The sequence below is a fragment of the Bombyx mandarina genome, chromosome 10 (assembly GCF_030267445.1).
Source record: "Bombyx mandarina strain Sakado chromosome 10, ASM3026744v2".
NCBI classification, from domain to species: domain Eukaryota; kingdom Metazoa; phylum Arthropoda; class Insecta; order Lepidoptera; family Bombycidae; genus Bombyx; species Bombyx mandarina.
In genome coordinates this window covers 7,989,113-8,014,051 of record NC_143217.1, presented here as the reverse complement: position 1 = coordinate 8,014,051, position 24,939 = coordinate 7,989,113, and the positions used below count along the sequence as shown (strand labels likewise).

Below are 24,939 nucleotides of genomic sequence, written 5' to 3'. Positions count from 1 at the left end.
TCCAGAAATTAAAAATACTAAATTAACTGAATTTCGCTTAAGATCCTATGTGATTTTATCCTTTCGAAGCTGCCTGAGCGCCTCCAAAGGAGATCTAAAAACTCAGAGCAACTTCTTCGCGAATGAATTTACCACCGGATTGGAATCTCGACTCGCAGAAAAGATCCGGCGAGAAACCCAGCAGGCTGATGCACGGGTTAGGTTGCACGTCGAACTCTTTAGGGTTACCGGGGTCCGTAAGCCTGCTCCTAGGGTTAGAGCTGAAGGCATCTAATGGAAGAGTTATTGGATCTGATTTATTTATTTATTTATTTATGATGATGATGGATCTGTTAGGACGTGTCTAAGGCGTCGACGGTGACTGGCTCCTGTGTAATCAGGATTCGGCCAATGTGTGTTCAAATAGCACAGATACCTACATAATTAATACATTTCCAAATGAAGTATTATTAATTTAATGTGTGTGTTGTGTTCTTGGTAACTTTGCCATATTGCTCGGCGGCCATCAGACAACCTTGAAAAATTGGCTGTGGTGGGCAAGGTAGAAGGTAGGTAGGCCGGCCGCCAAACCGTTGGTCAGATCAGGTACTAGGCTGCACTAAAAGTATCGGGAATGGAATATTTCCACTGTTCCTGTCATATTAAAATATTTTTAATTGAAAACTCCTTGGTTTTCAAAATCGAATACCATTTATTTATTTAAAAAAAGATTCTCGGTCTTGTCACGAGATTTTGTCAAACTTTAGTCGTTGAGAAAATGGAATTGACTCGAGAAAATTCAAGAGCGATGATTTTGATTGATTCCATCACGACAATGCGAGTTCTCACACCGCGCACAGAACAAAAGAGTTTTAAGAGCAAGAAACCATAGAATTATTAGACCATCCGCCGTACAGCCCCGACCTAAGCCCTAATGATTTCTATACTTTCCCTAAAATAAAGAATAAATTGCGTGGACAGAGATTTTCATCACCTGAAGAAGCTGTGGACGCCTACAAAACGGCCATTTTGGAGACCCTAACTTCCGAATGGAATGGTTGCTTCAATGATTGGTTCCATCGTATGGAAAAATGTGTCAAATTTCGCGAAGAATACTTCGAAAAGCAATAAATACATTTTTAAATAGTAATGTTGTGTCACTTCGTTAATTCCCGAAATTTTCAGTGCCGCCCTCGTAACCGCGCTCTCTCGATTCTTACGACCGCCCTGAGTGAAGCCGACAACCGAACGAAATTGAAGCTGATGGTACAAAGAGCCACGAAGGCCTTTCAGGGACACGACCTTCAGCAATGATGTATGCGACTAAGATGTGTTCTTAAACAACTTCTACTATCAAGAAATATTATCCTAAAGTAAGAAAAATCAAACTCCAAAACTTTAATTTCAAAATAAATTTACGCGTCATTACTGGTAAATAGAGCGTATTGTGAGTGGGGATAGGACGGAAAAGCTGTTATGCAATACAATTTAGACTCCGACCTTAATATCTCACAAGTGACTTCATTCACGTTGCATGTCTATAGGACAGTATGTGTCAATTTCACGAAAATTGTACTCGCATAAAGTGATGAGACTATGGCGATGCTCAAATCTCGAAGGCAGATATCAATCTTTCTAACGAAACACGACATTGACCTGTGCTTGTCTGCCGAACTACAGCTATAAAAAGGATTCCGTAGAATGACACTTTCCCACGTCATTTCGGATACTCCCGATCCACTAACGGTGCTTTTAGGTACCTCAAGCACCGGTCATCGTTCTCGTCGAACCCGTCACTTGCGACGAAGGGCTCAACGAGTAAATTAACCCTCAGACACAGCCCACTGAGTTTCTCGCCGGATCTTCTCAGTGGGTCGCGTTTCTGATCCGGTGGTAGATTCTGCGAAGCACGACTCTTGCTATGGTTCGTGTTAGCAACGTCATCAGTTTTGGGCCCGTGAGCTCACCTACTAGTTAAGGCGACGCTGATATAGCCTCTCAAGGCTATCAGCTTAGGTAGGAAAAAAAAAACACTTTCAAAATACCTACCTAATTTATTATGCGAGACTATGTTGAAGTTTCGGTTGGTATTGATGTTTACAGTGAAATCTTTTCTGTTGTTTTTTATTGCTTCAGAATAAATCACGACGCTCGAGCGCGCTCGTTTAAGTACAATATTGTAAACAAAGTTGATTTCCTTAACGTCCATGTCCATTACGACAGTTGCATTCTTATCTTTTTTGGTATTCTGTGGGTACCTCCATTTATTTATGAAGTAACCAATGCGAGATTAAATAACAACAGGTAGGTAATATAAGTAGTCAACAACAGCACCACTTCTTTATGGGAAATTGTAAATTCAATCAGAAAAGAGAAAGCTTGACACCTTAACCAGGTTAATTTATTCTGTAATTGAAGTATTATATTTATCTAAATTATGCTCTAGACCTTTACTCAAATAATGCAGGGTATAGGTAACAGGGCGGTATTTGTCACAATGTCCCAGAATGGCAATTAAAATAAGTATGGCCCAGTGTATAATTCTATTGTTGCCAATAAGCCTATAGGTTATTGTGACAATTGGGCGGTCTGCGCGTTTGGAAGTGTTGGTTGATATCGCAATTCCTCAGGACGAGAGTCTTGTACCTACAGACAGAAAAGCATAAACTAGTAAAATATTTTAACCTAAACCACGAGACTACTATGGGTTTGCAATCTCACTTTGTGTGTCTCTGTGTTTCTCACTTTGGAGCGCTAACCAGTATATTATGTAGTGGCTTGTATCATAGACACGCCACGAGAGGCAATGTATTTTGCGTACTATTTAAAAAGAATTTAACACATTTTGTTTACTTTCTACAAAAAAATAAATAGCTTAGGCGAGTGGACGAGCTCACTGTCCACCTGGTTTTAAGTGGTTACCGGAGTCCTTAGACATCTAAATACAACGTAAATGCCACCACCCACCTTGAGATATAAGCTCTAAGGTCTCAGTTTTTAAAGTACAACGGCTGCCCCACCCTTCAAACCTAAACGCATTACTGTTTCACGGTAGAAATAGGCACGGTGGTATAACCTATCCGCGTGGGCTCACAAGACGTCCTACCACCAATTAATTAATTTGATTTTATAAGTACAAGAAAGAAATTAAGATTGAGATAAGATTAACATTTGGGATTATGCGCAGAAAAATATCGGATAGTGTCGCGTGGCATGCGACGATGGTAGAGGCCTATGACTTTATTTTAAATTAAAAATAGAAGTTACTGTGATGAGAGGCCCACTTCGATAAAGCGGCACGACACGAGAACCCTCTCATCGTGGCCGCCGGTAACTACATTCGTGTTAGCAACCTCGCCAGGTTTGAGACCCGTGAGCTCACCTACTAGTTAAGGTTACGCTGGAATAGCCTCTCAAGGCTACCAGCTTAGGTAGAAAAAAAAAGGATGAGAGGCCCTTTGACCATTCTCGTTTTGATTGTCAGAAAGACAACCTTAAGTATGCGATCGAAAACAATTATGTCCAATCCATTTTCTATGTAGGTACTTAGTCTGGCCACAAATACTGTTACAATTAAAAATAAAGAAAATATTACATTTGAATTTGGAATCTGTCATTTTTATATGATTGCTCATTGAGTTTTCTCATTTTGGCGCCAATACATTGTACTTACAATATTTTGCGATATTAAAATGGAGTGGGGTGATAAAGAGAACCGAATCGCTGTGATTGCATTACACAAAGTAGGTATGGAGTCAAATGCAATTTTTAAAACTCTCCATACGCTTGGTATTAGTAAAATGTTTGTGTACCGGGCTATTAAAAGGTACAATGAGACCTCCTCTGTTTGTGACAGAAAAATATCTGGCCGTCCACGTAGTGTTCGTACGAAAAAGGTGGTCAAAGCAGTTAGGGAAAGAATTCGAAGAAATCCTGTCCGAAAGCAAAAGATTTTATCTCGGGAGATGAAGATAGCACCTAGAACCACGTCGCGTATTTTAAAAGATGATTTAGGACTTGCAGCCCTTAAGAGACGTACTGGTCATTTCTTAACTGATAATTTAAAAGCGAATAGGGTGGTAAAATCGAAACAACTACTGAAGCGGTACGCAAAGGGAGGTCATAGAAAAAATTTGTTTACGGATGAGAAATTTTTTACAATTGAGCAACATTTTAACAAACAAAATGACCGTATTTATGCTCAAAGTTCTAAGGAAGCTTCCCAATTAGTCGACAGAGTGCAACGTGGGCATTATCCGACTTCAGTGATGGTTTGGTGGGGTATTAGCTATGAAGGAGTGACTGAGCCATACTTTTGTGAAAAAGGTATCAAAACATCGGCACAAGTGTATCAAGATACCATTCTTGAGAAGGTAGTGAAGCCCCTTAACAACACCATGTTCAATAATCAAGAATGGTCCTTCCAGCAAGATTCGGCGCCAGGTCATAAAGCTCGGCCTACGCAGTCTTGGTTGGAAACGAACGTTTCGGACTTCATCAGAGCTGAAGACTGGCCGTCGTCTAGTCCCGATCTTAATCCGCTGGATTATGATTTATGGTCAGTTTTAAAGTACGGCTTTCTGTAAACACCATGATAATTTGGAGTCCCTAAAACAATCCGTACGATTGGCAGTGAAAATTTTTCCCATGGAAAGAGTGCGTGCTTCTATTGGTAACTGGCCTCAACGTTTAAAGGACTGTATTGCAGCCAATGGAGACCACTTCGAATAAGCTTTTTCTACTTTAAATTGTTTTATATTTATGTATTAAACTAACACACTGTAAAAGTAGTAAATGTTATTTGCAATAGATTTTTTTTTTCCTTTGTCTCAGTATTTATGGCAAGACTAGGTATTTATTGGTCGATGCTTTTCTGCAATCTGCAAACGTGTTCCTAATTGTTCAAATTGTATACGTTTGTGTCCAAGAGACAAGTGTACTATTTTCAGATATACATAATTATGTATATCTGAAACTTTATATGTTTTTCCTTCTACCTGTGCAAGACCTTGCTTCTTGCCAAATTTTATAATTCGAGGTCAACGGGAAGGCTTACACAAAATGTATCTTTTTAGTAATGGTAAGTATTTTCTGTACAAAATTAAACATAAGTGTCCTTGAATTAATGAGTAAGAAGACGTCGTGTATTCCTATTCAGTGTTGTAACTGTCACTGACTGAAATGCATTAATTCAATGCAACAATGAACTCTTTTTGCCGTAGACGGTTTATGGCTCACTTGGTTGTAAGTGTTAATCCGAGACCATAAATATTGCTTAAGGTTCTCCGCGCACTAGGCAGCTTGGCTGCGGCAACCGATATATTTAAGCAGTCAGTTACCTATAGTAGCCAATCGACGCCCATTTATGATCCTTTCGTCGAGCGATTTGTACTTTATCTCGTAAAAAACGCAAAGAAAAGAAAAGACACTGGATTCATCCTCTTTTTCTAGAAGGACATTCAAAAGGCTTATTCTATAACTATTTTAAATATGTTCATACATACCCAGATCCGTCTTTTTAAATACACGAGATTGTACAAGCATGCTGTGTCATTACATTTGGCAAAATTAATATGCATTGGCTGCTACAGCAAGTGCGCGGGGACTGACAGCAGCCACATACATTCGCCAACACTCGCTCTGGCTGCCGTGCAACAGGCGCTTTGTATTGGCTGACGCAGCTAAGAGTTCCGGGCTGTCTAGTGCTCGGGGAGTCTAAAATTACACACAGAATGTAGGTTCGTATGACTACTGTATTTCAAAGTTTCACTGGTGAATTAAAATTTATGTATAGTTTAAAATTTAAGCAAAATATTCAGAAAATACTGTGGTATTTTCTCGCAAACTTATTATTATTTTGTACAATTTTTATATTAATATTAAGTTCTACAAAATAAGTAGACTTCTAAATCCTGCTAACTGTTGAGATAAAATACTCCTTAAAGGTATGTACATACCGTATTTTAGATTTAAGGTGGTCTCACGCATGTTAACAATATTATTTTTCAACGTTTGTATTTCTACTAATGAATGTTTTTGTTATTTTGTGACACTATCGTTAAACAGATAATTTAGAACGGGTATAAGCCGCACGACTGATTTACGGCAGAAACGGTGCAATTTCCCAACATGCCCGTACATAGCAAGCTTCTTCTTTCTTTCCTATTATCCTACTGGCGATAGTAGCTCTTGTGATTACTGGTGGTAGGACCTCTTGTGATTACTGGTACTAGGACCTCTTGTGATTACTGGTACTAGGACCTCTTGTGATTACTGGTACTAGGACCTCTTGTGATTACTGGTGCTAGGACCTCTTGTGATTACTGGTGTTAGGACCTCGTGATTAATGGTGGTAGGACCTCTTGTGATTACTGGTGGTAGGACCTCTTGTGATTAGTGGTGGTAGGACCTCTTGTGATTAGTGGTGGTAGGACCTCTTGTGATTAGTGGTGGTAGGACCTCTTGTGATTAGTGGTGGTAGGACCTCTTGTGATTACTGGTGGTAGGACCTCTTGTGATTACTGGTGGTAGGACCTCTTGTGATTACTGGTGGTAGGACCTCTTGTGATTACTGGTGGTAGGACTTTTTGTGTTACTGGTGGTAGGACCTCTTGTGGTTACTGGTGGTAGGACCTCTTGCGTTTAATGGTGGTAGGACTTCTTGTGAGTTCGCGCGGGTAGGTATCACCACCCTGCCTATTTCTGCCGATAAGCAGTAATGCGTTTCGTTTTGAAGGGTGCGGCAGCCGTTGTAACTATTATACTTGAGACCTTAGAACTTATATCTCAAGATGGGTGGCGCATTTACGTTGTAGATGTCTATAGGTTCCGGTAACCACTTAACACCAGGTGGGCTGTGAGCTCGTCCATCCATCTACACAATAAAACAAAAAAACCTCGACTGGGGTTGGATAGGTGGGTGGAGCACATAGCAAACAACACCACTAATTAATTCGGGTAATTTCGGGTAATATTGAAATATTTTTAAGAGTTAGAATAAACAAGTGAAGCTCGAAGAGAAACTTTTCTTCGCCTTAGATACTTTGTAGCAACAGGCAGATAATAATTTCTTTAAAAAAAGCACCTACTGTGGTTTATTCTCTGAATTAATTTATTAAGATCGGAAATATGCTCCAAACTTTTATTTCAAACTAAGGTAACCTGTTTTGGGTGGTATAAATACGTTAGTTTAAATTTATAGTTTATACTTGACTCTCAAGTAGTACTCATTGAAACCATAATATAATGGAGCTCAATGTTAATATATTTGTAAGGATAAAACAACACTTCCCATGATTAGTACAAAATAAAATTAAATATTATGTTAGTTTTTTACATAGGTAAAATTTATTTAAAAGTACAGAACATTTGAAGAGGACTACACACTGATTTGAGATAAAATATTTAATATTGAACTTGAAAATTATGTAAGCCACTTTAGTATTCACAATTTGAACATATTGCATCATTAGGTTTATTTGTTTGGCAGACCAAAAGAGATTTTCCAACAGTGCACATGTATGAAACCACATTATTTGTAAGTGAAATTTGGAAAAAGAAGCTGTAAGAAAATCTGCGATTAGACTAGCCACTACACCTTATATGCCGAAACATTATGGCTAATAATCTTTTATATGTGATGTGCCAGCATACAAGTTCAGCTGCATGCAGGCAACGAGGGGCCAGCATACACCCAATATAAATTAAATTTAAGTAGTAATAGTTTATAGGTAATAATTTTAATATATTTTGTACAATTAAATACAATTAAGTACAACTTGTAGCAAAGATATTTAAGAGAGTAATATTTATTCAAAGTGTTAAAGCTGCAATTACGTGTGTGTACGCACAAGGCATATTTACACAGCACACACGTATGGCAACAACACACAATGTGCTGCACACTATAGTACATAATTATAGTATTACTTAATAGAATATAAAGACACGCCCAAGCTGAAAACACTTCCACTTTTATGATTTCAATGCATGATTAGCCAATGAACATGCTTGTACCTCTCTAGCAGACTGCTATTAAATAATACATTGATCATTGCTTAATATCACAGCTAATTATGCTTTGAAAATTTAAGACATGTCTAATTTTCACTAAAGTAGATAACAATGTAGAGTATAAGTAGACAATCTGAATTAATTTACATTACAATATCATGTCTTTTCATATGAAAATTTAAAATTACATTACCAAAAAAATTAAACAGTGCAGCGCAATATTTAAATAAAAGTGCATACCTTAATATTTAATTGACTAAATAAATTTGTTGCCTGCAGATCTGACATATTTAAATATCGAGAGGTAATATCTTATGAGAAGTTTTAATTTCAACTATTGAAAAAAAGTTAAATCCAAATTTAAAAATATTTTTGTATTTATTATTAAGACAATTCCCTTCAAATCCACCTAGTTATTATAATGTGAAATATCATTCCAAAAGCTGAGTCTTCTTCACATATTTCACCATGCCACTGTAAATGTGGAATAAAAGTGAGGATCGAAGAGAAATAAAAGGTAGCACTTCACGAATGAGCATTGCTGTTCACATGCGGTTTCTTTTCTTGGGTATCAGGAGTGCGTTGACCATCCCGCCTTGGTGGCATGCGCTCATTGATGGCATCTAACCCCTTGGCTTCAGCAAAAGAGGTTATCTTATGGTTAGGTGAGAAACCTTGCAAAGCATTTTTTAAAGATGTCTTGCCACCAGAAAGTGCTCCCAGGGGTAAGGCACCAGTAGGAGTTAAGCCCTTCAATTGCAAAACAGATTCACTTTCCTCACGAAGAACAGAGAATACATGAGCCATCTTTCCAATTGCACGGATTTTATTGCGAATGACTTCTTTTCTGAGATTAGCTTCCTCCAATGCATCATCTCCTTCTGACATCAATTCATCATCAGAACAAATGTTCAGAACATTGACCAGCATCTCTGTAACTTTTTCACCTACAAATGGAAGAGACCAAGTAAAAACATCCATGAAGTTGGGTAGCCAATATGGATGTGGAGAACAGTTGAATTGGCGTATGTTCATCACATTGTTTTCATATTTTAATACAGCAGCCTTATTGTTATAGACATCCAAATAGTTTGGTGCTGAGAAAATAGTTATCAGACTGGGAAAGCCAGTTGTTTGGCTTTTACGATACATTCGGTAGCCAGCATCTTGAGCTTCATGAGCACGGATGATAGAAAGTAAATTGTTTCTTTGGAGAAAATCACAGCAGGCTGCATAGCTATAGAAATATGAGCAACCCCTAACGGAGTTATGCGAGAAATGTTCTGCATTTTTTTCATTGCCGAAATCTTCAAGAGGATCAGACCACAGCAGGTCACACATGGCTCCAAATGCAGGTGGCTCTTTGAATCTATCTAGTTTACGGATATCATCTAAGCTGTTGATTTCAGGAGAAAGACCTCCATGAACGCAGAGGAACTGTTGGTTCATAAGAGCAGCCAGGGGCAAGCAATCGAATGCGTCCATGCACGCATCATACACCTTCTCTGAATATTTGATTTTACATTCTTGTTTGAAAGTGAAATATTCTGTCAAGTGTCTGCATTCGTGGTTGCCGCGTAATAGGAATAATGTCTTCGGATAGCATAATTTTAAAGCCCAAAGATAGAGAACACATTCTATACTGAAATAACCTCGGTCGACATAATCACCTAAGAATAAATACTTAGTACAAGAGGGAGAACCTCCAACCTCGAACAATTTCATCAAATCATAAAATTGCCCATGGACGTCTCCACACACAGTCACCGGTGAATCGATCTCGATCATAGTTTTTTCTGATCGTAATAAGGTGGCACCATCTTGAATAATCCGTAAGGCCGCATTTTCTTCGATCCGACCTTCTAGGATAAAATGTTGCTTCAATACATCTGGTAGTGGCTTTCCAGTTTTTTCATCGAACACTTCCGATACTGTGAGCTTGTGGCTGGGAGGGAAAGCGACACTTTGAATCATACGCTGCGTAGTCGACACTTTATCATTGCTCCCGGACATATTTGTCACATAAAAAACACTAGGTCTAATCCATACACGCCACTATTTTCAAATGGCAGAATAGATATAATACTAAAACAGAATCCCGATTTCACGACAGAGCAACTACTGCGCACTGGAAAACAATGCGCAAACATCTGGCGAGTGGTCAATAAAATAAACAGGGATATCGAGCGCGTTTTATTACTTTTGAAAATATTATTTTATAGTAACACTGGAAATTTAATAATTCTGTTGCCAGATAGTGAAATTCATAATAATTATAACAAAAATTTTAGACTCTAACGCCTAAAATGGCCCATTATCATATTTCGGAAGAAAAATTTAAAATAAATTTATTTGAAAACGCAACAAAAAGACATATCAGAATAAAGTAATACAGTTGAAATCCAAAATATTCAAAAAAATATTTTTTAAAGCTAGGAAAATTAATGTAGAATTGAAAATGTTTTGCGTTTTCTCGTTTGTTAGGTCCTTACAAAATTGGGTGTGAACGAGTGTGTCTATTACAGCACGGCGGCAAATTTAAATCCCCGTCCCAATGAGAATATATATTATTTATTTAGTGTATTACCATAATTTTAAATTTATGAATTTATCCATTTTTATATACGTATTAACACAAACAAAAAAAGATAGTAAAGATATTCGTAATTATTACATAGTAAGGTTTTACATTCAAACACATAGCTATTCTATGTACCTATTCATAGAATTTTCGACTAAATGTAATAACAACGAACCAAAACACTTCACTTTTCATAAACCGAAATTCACTACGAGTTTAAAGTAATATACATTGCACTATTACAACTGAACTCTCTTCTTCTCATATTTTAAGATAGGTGGCGGCATTCACATTGTGATTTCTAACTGTTCCGGTAACCACTGAAAATTAAGTAAGCCGCGAACTTGTCAGTTTAAATAAATAATCCTATAACGATGACGTAATTGGATAGTAGCATCAATGTCGTTCTATGTTGAGTAGACCAGAATCAGCTTGTTTGGTCGCCGCGTGGCCTCGCCACCTGAAGACACTCCATAACCATCACCCAATAAGGTACCACGAATCTGTCCATTTCTGCCGTGAAGCAGTAATGCATTTTGGTAAGGGCCGAGCCGCCGTTGTACTATAATAACTGAGATTTGTAAATCATGTCTCAAGGTGGGGGCGGTATTTACGTTGATGTCTCTGGGCTTTGGTAACCACTTCACACAAGGTGGGCTATGAGCTCATCCATTCATATAAGCAACAAAAACTCTTAAGAAAAATTAAAAAACACATTTACAAAACACTAATTACATCGTTGACTGTTGATTTTATTAAATATTAAAAGAGATTAGGTAAGTCTTTGGTGTAGATAGCTACCATAGCAAAATACTGTGGTGAATATTGGTGCATTCGAAAAGAACCGAGGTCTGCGCAACTAATACGCTTCTAAACTCTAAAGAACTAGTGTGATACAAGTCTAATATCAAGTGGTTAAAGTGGATCATACATGTTTAAATAAGGCATGCGTTCTCTAATACTTACGAATCCCGAATCCGAGAAGCAAATAAATAAAAATAGAAAGAAGACATCTCACTAGATGTTGGGAAAGATTTCCGTGTCGTATTTTCGTCGTACTAGTGTCCCTTGGTTATTTTCCTACAAAAGTCTCTAATTTCTATCTTATGGTCTGGTCGTAGACCATAAGATAGAAATGAGATGTTGACTGTCTTCACGAATAGGTACCGCCATAAGTCTTGTTCCTATTATGAAGTAACCGCGGATTCCAGATTAATGGATAGAACAGTTGCTGCATCAATTCAATCGAGATTTCAATTTATTAATCGTTGTGGGCGTTAACGATATGTGCTCTATATGCTCCAGCTAAAATGAAGAGGCTGCAGCCGTATATAGGCTGCCTGTATTAGCGAAGTAGTTAATGATTTACATACTTAAGTAATACATGTGTCAACGAAGAATTAATAACTTTTTATTTTTATTTATTTTCCTTTAGAAATTAGTGAGTCAATCCAGTAAATCGTGAAAATCGACAAAAATTACAGCCGTCCACATACCATCATACGATTTTTTTTTATATGAAAACTTTCCTTCTCCTTTGAAAGTCTAAACACAAAATATCATTGTTCGTGATAAACGTTTAAATTTACCTATTGTTTAGCATAGCTGACTCGCGACTATTTCTAAAACGTTTATTTTGGGACATCAAACAAATTACTGTCATGTAGATAGTTCTCAGTATGTAGGTATGTATGTGGTGGCGTGGTAATGTCTATGAAATGGTTTTTAATATGAATTTGACATCAGGGCTTATTCATGATCTTATGGAACTTCTACTAAAACAATATTTTCTATTTCACCGGTTAAATATGCTTGTCTAGCTTTAAAATTTGCCTAAAAATAGCGCACATTTGTATTTAATACATTTGACGAGCTATCGACTTACAAGGCTGTAGGTATCTTAATCGTTACATTTTATTTGCCGTTTTGTGATCATTGACAGAGTGACGCACTAATATGTAGTATGATGCGACAATTACAGGTGCTATGTTGCAGGTCACTACCTTTGAACCTAGTACAGACGTCAGCTCTTTCAAAGGTTTACAAAATAAATTATAAGGCTAATTTCTATTTGTTGTGGTTTTACTGGTGGTAGGAACTCTCGTGAGTCCGCGCGGGTAGGTACCACCACCCTGCCTATTTCTGCCGTGAAGCAGTAATGCGTTTCGGTTTGAAGGATGGGGCAGTCGTTGTAACTATACTGAGATCATAGAACTTATATCTCAAGGTGGGTGGCGCATTTACGTTGTAGATGTCTATGGGCTCCAGTAACCACTTAACGCCAGGTGGGCTGTGAGTTCGTCCATCCATCCAAGCAATAAAAAAAAAGTTTGTATTTGTATCTATATCTATATCTATAAGAGAGAAATAAATAAATAATTATTATATTATTATTATACAACTAAGAGAAGGAATCGTTGACGACTACGTCATCGTGTCACCACGTTTTAGTATATGACAAAGGAAATTATCTTTCACCGAGCACGTTCGGATATTGTATTTCATTTTGCAAGTTTATAGTTGTTATTAGGTGGATTTGATAAGATTTTTTTAATTTTATTGCTTAAATGCTTGGACAAGCTCATGGCCCATCTGATGTTAAGTGGTTACCGGAGTTCATAGACTTAAACAACGTAAACGCCGCCACCCCTGAGACATGAGTTCTAAGTTCATAAGTTCTTTACAGAACAACGGCTGCCACACTCTTCAAATCTAAACGTGTTAGTGTTTCACGGCAGAAATGGGCAGGGTACTGGTAGATACCTACTCGTGCAGACTCACAAGATGTCCAGCCACCAGTATTATGGAAATTATAATTTTGCGGCTTTGAATTTATCACACTATTATTCCTTTACCGTATAAGTCAATCGTAAACATTTGATAAATACGGATTTCATTATAAAAATAGGTAGGAGGAATTGACACATCGGTCAGTCATAACTCGAAGCGAAACAGCGAACGGATCACCTGAAGCGAATTGAGAGTTGTAAAGTGTTTATTGAGAATTTTAAAGTGTTTGTGAAGTGTTTTAAGTGCTCTAAGTGTTGAATACAGTTTTTAGTTGTACTTTGGTGGAATTTTATTTATCCCAATCCAAGCGCGTAACAATATTATTAAAATTTAGAACACTTAGATATTAACAGTAAATAAAGTTATTCTGAATTCGATATAAGCATTTCCTCATTTTTGTATGTTCTGATTTAGTTTTTGCAGCATTTCATCATCAGGCTTACAGTTAATACAGTTTTGTCCATTTCTTTTGATTGACTGTTGGGTTAGAAGATTCCCTTTTATAGTCCGGGCTAACAATCAAATAGTTTTCACAAAAGGTTACTTTTTTAATTCATTCATGACCATGGATACAGAGTCCTTCAGTCAAATAAAGGTAGCAATTCATATTAAGTGTATAATCTATGGTAGCAATGTCACGATGTTTTAACTATATAGGTCTATGTGTTTTAAAGATATCATTGTTAACTTTAACGGATTATGGTTTCAAATCGTAGGACCACGGACTTTTTTCAAATAAATAAACCTTCGCTGTAAAAAACTGCTAAGCAGTGATCCGCAATCATCTCGACGGTAGGGGGTAAATTAGTGGTGATTCGGTGCATCTACCGTAATTACGTACTAGTAGTATTTTTGATATTCGTTTCTGCTACTCAACGGTAGATGGCGTTACTCTTACCAGCGCAACAATACTAATTACTGGATAAGAAAAGGTGTAATTCGGGCTACACTCCACAAATCAAGTAGGAGCTTACAATTTGACCAAAAAAATTACTACGCTTTCGAATTGTAGAAGTCGAAAGGGGCGGAATTATTTGAACAGCCTAGGTACTGGTGGCAAATGCGAATATCCACCACGCCATTTCGGATTCTACTGATCCACTAACGGTGTTTTTAGGTTCCTCAAGCACGTTCTCGCCGAACCCGTCGCTTGCTTGACGAAGTGCTCGGCGAGTAAATTAACCCACAGACACAGCCCACTGAGTTTCTCGCCAGATGTTCTCAGTGGGTCGCGTTTCCAATCAGATGGTAGGCGGAAGCACTGTTCTCGCTAGGGTTAGTGTTAGCAACATCGTCAAGTTTGAGCCCTGTGAGCTCACCTACTTGTTAGGGTTACGCTGAAATGGCCGCACAAGGCCACTAGCTTAGGTAAGAAAAAAAATAAAGTATATCCACCACTGATTCGGATAATAATTTTTTTTATTCGTCCAGGACAAACGACTTCCTTCTTATTATAGAGCAGGCAGTTGATGTAGTTGCTAGGGGCTAGTGGTAGTAAATACTTAATACTAAGTAGGACTTCAGCTATGTAATATAAACGGATAAAAATAGTTATAAAAAACACGCTTTATTAGGAAGCTGATTTTATCCCGGTCAGAATATTGTGCTAAAGGAATAAAATTATTGTATTGTCTACATGTGAATACAATAATTAATAATTTGGGCGTCTTTAAGCTGCTTTCAAGCTAATTAGGTTGAAAGAATTCGTTACGTAGACAGATTTAGGTCAATATAATAAAATCGCATTAAAAATGAATGCTCCTTGCCTTCGGTATCAGACGATCATAAGGTCCGCTTTATGGTGGGAAGTTACCATCCCTCATGAGCAACAGCAAAACGTAAGCAGTATTGGCTGGTGACGACTTTCCAATACTTCCCCAAATAACGGGGAGAACTATCGAGATATGAGCGAATCTCTAAGTAGGAGGTATACACTCTAGTCCGTAACCGTAACGGGTAGTGCAATGGTAAAAATGAAACATATAAGTACACGATACAAACAAAACCGGACTGAGATTTCGTGTGATTGTCAACAATCCGAACGATCTTTTTGCACCGAGTCAAATGTAAATAAACAGTATTTATCAATTGTTATTGTTTTGTTAAGGGGAGGAAGTGTAATCGAAGAATCGGCGACCGTACGTACGTATGCAAGTTCATAATTTACTTATAATTTGTTAATTATTAAAGTTAATGCAACATTATAGGTTTCTAATTATTGCACATTTTAATAACGAACGAATGTCTTTTAATACATTATTTATTTTGATTTTTAAACATAGGTGCTATCGGTCTACCGAGAAAATGAGCAATTGCATTATTCGCTGTTAATTAAATTAAAACAATAAATAAAATATGCAGGAACATTATAATAAAAACTGTATTTTTTAAATATAGCATACAACAGTATCTTGATTAATTTAACTAAGACATTTCCACCCATAGCTTGCAGTTACCTGCATTTGCTTATATGTCGTCAGTTCACTGTGACTGTAGAATCTGCATTTCTATACTTTGGTTTGTTGTGTGTAAATGGCAGATATCTGTATTTGATCATATGCTGAAAACAAAAAAATAATTTGTTTTATAATTTAGACCTAGATCTGTCTTTTTCAGGCTGTATATATGGACAGCCGACTTATGTGATGTTCGGTAATCACTAGAGGTCTTAGACATCACAAGATGAATGCCGCCGTCCACCAAAATACATGAGTTCGATATTTTAATTCCATTAATACAATAACAGCGAAACTGTCCTTTTAAGTCGAAACGCACGAGTGCTTGGCGGCGGTAATACCAATCTTTAGAATATTACTTACTACATTATATTAAAAATAATATATGTGCCGTTTAAAAAAAATCCGTTTAATACCATTAAGACCATTCGTTTATAAGATAATGCACGAAATACGTGTAGGAATGATCACCTATCAGTATTAATATATGTACCTAATATGTATGAGTTGTTAATGCTATAGGCTAAAACAAACAGTCAAGCAATAATTTTAATCCTTTTCCAACATTCTTTGCGAATTCTCAAAAGCAGAACAAATCATGGGGTTTCGATGGTGTAAGAAATAACCTTCAATAGAATTCAACAAAGTTTTTAGGCTTCTTGTGTATCCATATAGGAAGTTGCATCTACTATATCTATGGGTTCACCACTAAGAACGACCATGATCTATTCACAACAAACAGTTTTATATTGCATTATATTAATAATATCATCGAAATTAAAATTGAATACCTTGATTTGTCTCTTCATAGTAATACAAAATAATGTTATGAAATACATAACTAGAATAGGCCAAAATACTGGAATATTGAAAGCATCCACAAAAGTACAGCAGAAAGCTATTAAAGTGCTTTTGGTAACGGACAGCCAAAACTTGAATTCTGGTAATCGTCTAATGAATGGTCTAAATTCTTCACTAGCTCTGGTAGGTAATGCAGGTCCGTTTTCATCATCTGTTGGTAAAATAATTAAAATAAATTAACTGTTCGATATGCTTTTAGAAAATATATAAAAAACAATTCGAAATTTTACGTTTTATATGATGAAGTATATGGTTTCAATTGTAAATTATGTTGAGGGGTGAAAGGCTAGGTTTAAGCGACATTTCGTTTAATAACATTTAATTAAAGGTACGTTTTATTTGGTATTAGTATCAACAATTCGATGATTTTAATTGAATTTCAATTAAGTTTACTCCACTTAAATAAGCTGAAGAAGTTTATTTTTAATGATATTTTTTCTATATTATAAAACCTCTCCTGTAAAGTTGCCAAAATGTCGCTTAAACTTAATAAGCCTTGCGCCCTTCAATTTGTTATATGTATTTAAAATTTAAAATTATGTGAGAATAACAACAATCCGGCTGCATTAAAATCACTAGCAAAAGACCGAAAATAAATAACAAATATATTGTTGTACATTTTCTTCGGGTTTCTTTAGTTCTCGCGGTTCGTAGTGATGATTAAAACTACTTTTACGTTTTTGAGGTTTGCAATAATTTAGTTTTCTTGGTCACAGACTGTAAATTTCGTATTCGAAACGTTGAATTTGAAATGACTATAAAAAACGCGGTATTATTTACATAATCATTAGTTTTCATTAGACATACTCTACCTAGTCCAGCCATAAGGCTGTCTGTCCACCGGAGCGGAGCAACGGAGTCAGGCGGAGCGGAGTTGAGTACTGCGTCTGTCCACCGGAGCGGTGCGAGGCTGCGGAGCGGAGCGAGAAAGTAATGCGGAGCGAAGTTCAGTACCTACGCGACGAATCAGTTCGCACTTGCTTCTCCACTTCGCTGCCTCATTCCGCTTACCGGTTTTGTATGAATTTTGAACTAGTTCGCAATTCCCTGTCCATTAAAAAGGAGCGGAGATTTTGTACAATCTTATTGGTTAATATTTCTCCTTTTCTCTGCTCCACTGCCTCGCTCCGCTCCGGTGGACAGGCAGCCTAAGTTCTATTACAAATGAAAATGCATTTTTTTAATGAAGTTAAGTAATATTATTAATACTAGACGATGACCGATCGCTAGATCGATTTATCGCCCCCGAAATCCCCTGTATACTAAATTTTATAAAAATCGTTGGAGCCGTTTCCGAGATTCAGATTATATATATATTTAGACAATAATTGTTCGTTTAAAGGTATAAGATTTATACCTACATATTTATTAGTATCAGCAAAAAAAATATATTCGAAATAGCCACTTTTATACAGGCCTTTAATCTGTTTGGCCACGAATTTATGGATTTACGCAGTTTCCAAGGGAAATTACGTCACTGCTTGCTGCAAAGATTTTTTAACAAACTCAATGTCGCCGTGTCGTTTAGAGCAGGCCATGTCCTCTAATACTGACTATAATTTGAAGTCTAAAGGGTTCAGGTCTGGGCTAATTGAGGGCCAGTCTTCAGCTCTTATAAAGTCTGGAACGTTGGTTTCAAGCTGGGCTTGGGTAGTTCGTGCCTGGTGACCAGGTGCAGAGTCCTGCTGGAAAGTCCACTGTATATTTTTAAGTGTATTGTTGAGAGGTTTCACAACATGATCCAAGACTGTATCTTGATACACTTTGGCTGAAGTTTTCACTCCTTTTGTAACAAAAATGTAGTTTTGTGACTCCTTGATAAGACAGGTCCCACCAAAAAATAACTGACGCAGGATGATGACCACGTTGTACCTTTCCGACAACTTGAGCAGCTTGTTTAGAACTGTGAGCGTACACTTTATCATTTAACTTATTTTAGTATTCTTCAATCGTGAAAATGTTTTCATTGGTAATGAAGATATTTCTGTGCCTTTCACCTGCGTATCGCGACAAAAGGCGTTTTGATCGATTCAATTTATTTCATTGTAAAGATTGATTTAGGGCATGTCGTGTATATCGACGATAAGCACCGAGCTTCGGGCCTTTGTTTTTAATACGCGACAGAGTCCTAGCGAGAATCTTGATTTCTCGCGATAAGATTTTTTGCTTCCTAATGGGGTTTCGGCGGATTCTGGTTTTAACAGCATTAACACCCTTTGTAGTTCTAACAGCACGCGGCCGCCCCGATCTTTACTGGTCTTCGACAGACGAAGTGTTGTTGTATCTATTGATAGTACGACATACGAACATAGGCTGATGCCAAGCTTTCGAAGTGTCTGGAATATGACCGACGGCTCTATACCCACTTTGTGCAAGGTGATCACTGCAATCCTATTTTCTTTATCACCCCATTCCATATTTTAATTTGATAATGAGCACGAAAAAATAAGTGAAATGATGCAAAAACGAAAATTTTTAAAATACGTGTTGCAAATTCAAAATAATTAAAATGTTGAAAAAAAGATAAGTTTTTATGTAACAGTATAGGTATATGGCCAGACTATTTTTATTATAAATACGACTTGTCAGAAATCTTCAAACGCTTGAAGGAGGGTACACGTGACGCTCATATATCGAAATCCTGAGACCCTGTTCGTAACAATATTTATATACGTTCGAAAAACTGCCCTCCTCCTTTTTTCCCGCGGTGCACATAATATTTTTTCTCCTACTAGACCGAAAGTTCGTAGTTTTTTTTTTTTTTTTATTGCCTTTGTAGGCAGACGAGCATACGGCCCACCTGATGGTGAGTGGTTACCGTCGCCCATGGACTTCAGCAATGCCAAGGGCAGAGCCAAGCCGCTGCCTACATTACAGTACACAATTTAACTGTTTTTTAATTTTTAAATAAACTACTACTAATTGAATAAGAACTGTCTGATGAAGTCATCTTTGTTTAATACATCACTATTAAATTTTATTGCCTTTTGTTTATTTTACTTTTACACTAAACACAATATTGCAAATTACCCGAGCACAACAATGGCGGAGAATTTTAGGTGCGTGAGAGCAGACGTAGACACTAACGCGCATGCGCACTTGTACCCAGGGATGAAAAGTTACACTTTCTTCCCTGTATAACGGGAGGAAATCCGAACTTTCGGCGTAGGTAGGAGCAAAAAAATAATATTAATATTGAATTGGTATGGTAGGTATTGTATTTGATAGGCATTAATTGGCACACTAGGTATATTTCTTTCACTGACTTACCATCTAAATCCATAGCAGGATCAATTTTCGGCGTTAAGAATGCAATGAACAAGTTTAAATGGTAAATACCCAACGCATATGTGACAATATACCATCCCTGAAAATAGAATGAAATATTGATTAGTGATGAGTCGAACTCATACGGCCGAACGTCACGAGGCCGAAGTCATACGGTTTTATTCAATTAGGTTTTTGTTATTTGGTTAATTTTCGGTATTGAGAGCTCACTGCTCCCTAGTTTCGCTTTTGTCAGAGCGTAATAACTAGATACCCAGTCTCTAATCTGGGTGAAATCGCTAAGATCATAGACAAGTAGTTTTTTTTTGTTATTCATTAGACGAGTGGACGAGCTCAGAGCCCGCCCGGTATGAAGTGGTTACCGGAGCTCATAGACATCTACAAAGAAAATGCCGCCACCCACCTTGGGACATGAGTTCTAAAGTCTCAGTTTTTACAGTACAACGGCTGCCCCATCCTTCAAACCGAAACGCATTACTGCTTCACGACATAAAGAGGGTGGGTGGTGGTACCTACCTATTAACTGTATTGACTATAAAAAACGTGCGCAATTCATATGTGAAAGTGAAACCTTCACAAGTATTATATTTTTCTATATATATGTACACAGATTTGTTGACTTTTTGGTGTCCTTACAAGTTTCAAATCAAAACGGTGCTAAAGTAATATTCATTTCAATAAATGAACAAGCCACTATTATTATACTATATATTTTAATACATTACAATAATATTTACAACATATTATTATTACAATAATAACATGATCGTTACTGTTGAGCAAGAGACAAGTTTATCACACATGCTTAATTTCAGAACGTTCCTATGGAGGAGGATGTTGTACAGTCACAAAGTCATATCATCACTGATAATGTGTCGCCGATGCCGATGGCACACAATTTTTTTGTATTAAGGGATTTCTGTTTACCCGGAGTCCTTTCAGCTTCACCAGGATTGGTTTTATAACATAACCATTAAGTCAAAAACACAAAAATAGCATTAATAATGGTACAAATTAAAATACTTACTTGTTTAGTAATTATGCGGATAATAAATGCAGCCATGACCAAGGCACTTCCAACCCACCGTGTCTTTGCGTGAGGGGTCCATCTGTCTAATGTACTCTGATAAACCTATTAAAAAGAATTATGCAGATCATTTATATACATATCTAATTTACATTCAAAATCCGATCCATTAGTCCTATTTAAATTGTACATTCTGATTCAAAGAGAATTATAGTCATTATTGATTGTACTGTGTAAGTTTATTCAACCTTGTTTGAATTCAGTTTACAGTGCGAATGGGCTCAGGCAATCATTTAACACAAAGTGTAATTTTTTCATTTTGTCATATTGATCATTTACTTACATCTTTATAAATATAATAGCACTGTGTATGTGTATGATGTAGTGTGAACATTTCCTAAAAGGCTGGACCAATTTTGATGAATTTTTTTTGTGTGTGTACAGGGAGTTTATTGGGTCTTTGTGCTAAAATTATATTTTTTAACTATTTTGAAATGTGATTTCACTAGTTTGAAAAAAGATTGAAAGTAGTTATAGTTTAATGTTTTTTAATCATTATTTGGTTGAAGAGGTGGCTGTCCACCTGATGCTAAGTGATTACCAGAAACCATAGGCATTGCAACATAAATGCCAGTTTTTCCAAATCAATACTTGCTTTGTATTGTACAATTTATACCAAAATTGCACCTTTGGTAAAAATGGTTTTATACCAATTTTATTATTGAACGTATATGGCACTGCACCACTATAATCCTCTTATCGTGCTTGTAAGCTTGTAAGCTTTCCAAGCACCATTCTCCATTCTCATATTGCAATGAACAATGAGAAGAGCAACCTATCCAATTGCATTTCTTGCCGAATCCCCTCACGGATCCTCTCATGGGTCACGATTCCAATCTGGTGGTAGATTCAGGGTAGCACTAACCTTGCTAGGGCTACTAGTGTTATCAATGTTAGCAGTGGTTATGCGATATTGTTAAAATTTAAGTTCATATCCACCAAATAAAAATGCATGAGTAATTTGTGGCAGATTTATGTCAGTACTCTTGTTTGCCCTAGTTTCGTGCAAGTTCATGACTCATCTGGTCTTAAGTGGTTACTGGAACTCACAGGCACTGTAACATGAATGGCACCAGAGTTTAGTATCATCATACAGAACTGACTAAAACTGGTGAACTATAATAATTTCAGGCATATTGGAAGGCCCTCCGCTGTACTATACATACACAGTGTACTTTCAATTCAATTTAATATAAATATAGAATACAACACCTTACAGAATGTGGTGTATCACAGCCAAATTTCACTATCCAATTAGAGATATATTCAGATGGTTAAAAAAGTCAAGCAATGTGACACTGTATTTTCTAGATTTAAATTAAACTTATTTTATTTTCTAGATTTAAAATTAACTAGAAAACTATGATAGTGTAAGCAGAACACCTAGGAATCCTAGAAGCGGCCACCAAAATCCACATTAAAACATGTAAAAGGTTGCAAAAGTGTAGCAATGTGGTCCAATATAAATATCTCAAATGTCAATCATAATGTGATACCTGATAGGCACTTGTAAAGGTATTTTATTTAAAAAAAATCTTTCAATGGACTAAGAGACATAATGGATCATGTAAAATATTAATACTTTTGCTCATTTGGGCACAAAGCTTTCAAGTCATTGTAGCTCCTCCCTTTAAACAAGTAAGAGCATTACTGAGACTGTATAACTGCAATAAGCAATAGTTTTATTGGTCTTAAACAATATTGCTGACAAGACCAATTATATTGAAAATAAAACCAAAGTTAATTTTTTTTACATCATAACAGATGAGAACTATGGTTGGCATATTCATTGACAACAGCCATACAATAATCAAACGGGTATTTGAGACAGTCCTTGATCTGCCGAGAAACCCACTCAAATGTTCATCTAATTCACAGGAGTGGCACATACTAGGTTTCACCCTTTTGGTTACAAACGTCGCTCTCCAAGGCAGCTCATTGACTTCTGGAGGAGATGGGATTGTGCTCGTAACGAGTCTACCCACACACAGAATTGGCAAAATTAAGATGAATTGCAGAGAACTACTAGTTTATTGAATTGAAGGGATAATAAAATATCTAAGTATATGGATAGATGTAGTAAAGTAGTCGTTGTAGTTTACAAAGACTAGGGTCACATAACATTTCATTTTTAAATTTGAAAGTAATAGAGTTAAAACACAGTGAGCATCGTGAAAGTCAAAGGGTAAGATTTCCTCCAATACCTGCGATATTCGTGTCCAACCTTGAGACAATATTCCTTTTCTTGTAATTTCAGAAGATAAATCATTTCCGTCCATCATATTTTCGATGTTTTCCTCATGGGCTTACTCCAGATAATTTGAACAAATATCGAATAAATTATAGGTTATTTTAAATTTTTCCCCGCATTAAACAGACTTACTATGTATATTTTTGATATAGTGTAATACTTCAAGTTATTTATTTGAAAACAATTTATTAGAATAAAATTGAGGAGTTGGAAGTTTGCACCAAATCATAGATTATACACTTAATATCACCAAATCATACTTAGTTAGGGTTGCCTGCTTAAATTAACACCATAGATAATATGTACATTACTACAGACTAGCAATAGGTGAGTCGAGTTAAATAACCTGGGTAAATCAAACTATTGATTCAGCTGGAATTGACTACGTAAGTCGATTGGGACACGATAATTAAGTCACCTCATCCTACCCACGGTAATTCAAGATCAGCGAGCACACCGAGCAGTACAAATAAGAACTTTTTTTATCATCAACGTGCGAACAAAATAAATTTTTAATTCATCATCAACCTGTATCTCTCCACTACTGGATGTAGGCCTCTCTCATAGTCCGCCACAATGAACGATCCTCCGCCTTCCGCATCCAATGTTTCCCAGTATATCGCTGCAAGTCATCGGTCTAACGGGCAAGAGGACGCCCAACGCTGCGCTTACCGGTACGTGGTCTCCAGTCCAGAACTCGTCTGCTCCATCGGCCATCGGTTCTGCGACACGTATGTCCGGCCCATTGCCATTTAAGCTTGCTAATGTTTAGGGCTATGTCGGTTACTTTGGTTCTTTGACGGATTTCTCATTTCTGACTCGATCCATCAAAAAAACTCCGAGCATACACCTTTTCTTAACACGCTGAGCGACTTTAGAGTTTACGGACCAGATCTACAGTCAATGTCCACATTTCAGCGCCATATGCCACACGCTGAGACAGGTTATTCAGAAGACTGAAGAATACAATCGTCCTCTGTGTTTCGCGTTTGTGGACTACGAAAAAGCCTTCGACTCCGTCGAAACTTGGGCTGTTCTGGAATCCTTAAAGCGATATCTAGTCGATTATCGGTACGTTGAGGTGTTGAAGAGTTTATATTAAGCCGCTTTGACCTATCTAGGCCAAATTGAATAATTTGGCCTAGATAGGTCAAAGGAGCTAGGTAGGGCCAACTTCGAGAAGGAAGCTGATAGGCGCATACCGTTGGGCTGGGCTGCGTATGGATTATAAAAATATCGCCATAAGCTAGGTACCACATTTAACTTGAATCCAGCACCTTCATTCTGTTTAAAACTGCTATATTCATATCATTTCCATTTCCTACACTAGCGCTATTTCAACGAGTCTTCCACCAATAACTTGCTGTTTACAGGTGGACACTTTTTCAACTTGTTCCCTATAAAAGATGGTGCCTCTTTCCTCTGCACTTCATACTACAACCACTGAAACTCACAGTGTAATTAATCTATGGTAGAAACAGAAAACCTGTTCTAAAGCTGGAAATTGTAAAATTGCAAGTTTCATGTTTTCATTGTAAAATGTTGTTTAAAATGATTGTTAATTCACTTTAACACGGGACGGCCCCTTGCCCTCACACTTCCCAAGCTCAAAAAATCGATGAATCAGAATTAT

At 37.0% G+C, this 24,939-nt stretch overlaps 2 protein-coding genes across 2 annotated transcripts; both read right to left on the bottom strand.

Annotated features, from left to right (window-relative positions):
• Positions 1 to 7,222: 7,222 nt before the first annotated feature.
• On the bottom strand, positions 7,223 to 10,473 carry Cna (calcineurin A). The gene has a single exon (XM_028185413.2). The coding sequence runs from the start codon at positions 10,003 to 10,005 to the stop codon at positions 8,518 to 8,520; it is 1,488 nt and encodes a 495-aa protein (XP_028041214.1). The 5' UTR covers positions 10,006 to 10,473; the 3' UTR covers positions 7,223 to 8,517.
• A 5,252-nt stretch (positions 10,474 to 15,725) lies between these two features.
• LOC114251227 (protein RER1) lies at positions 15,726 to 23,528 on the bottom strand. Its single transcript, XM_028185428.2, has 5 exons — positions 23,260 to 23,528; positions 20,996 to 21,100; positions 19,951 to 20,047; positions 16,611 to 16,831; positions 15,726 to 15,923 (listed from the first exon to the last, which is right to left on the bottom strand). Exons 1-5 carry the CDS (start codon positions 23,335 to 23,337, stop codon positions 15,840 to 15,842), a joined length of 585 nt encoding a protein of 194 aa, XP_028041229.1. The 5' UTR covers positions 23,338 to 23,528; the 3' UTR covers positions 15,726 to 15,839.
• Between the last annotated feature and the right edge of the window lie 1,411 nt (positions 23,529 to 24,939).

Excerpts from the sequence above, each read along its gene's own strand:
- Cna (XM_028185413.2), bottom strand. The coding sequence starts at position 10,005 with ATGTCCGGGAGCAATGATAAAGTGTCGACTACGCAGCGTATGATTCAA.
- LOC114251227 (XM_028185428.2), bottom strand. The coding sequence starts at position 23,337 with ATGATGGACGGAAATGATTTATCTTCTGAAATTACAAGAAAAGGAATA. Across the intron at positions 21,101-23,259 it reads GTTGGACACGAATATCGCAG|GTTTATCAGAGTACATTAGA; the intron begins GTATTGGAGGAA and ends TCTTTTTAATAG. Across the intron at positions 15,924-16,610 it reads CTATGAAGAGACAAATCAAG|CATATGATCAAATACAGATA; the intron begins GTATTCAATTTT and ends TTTTGTTTTCAG.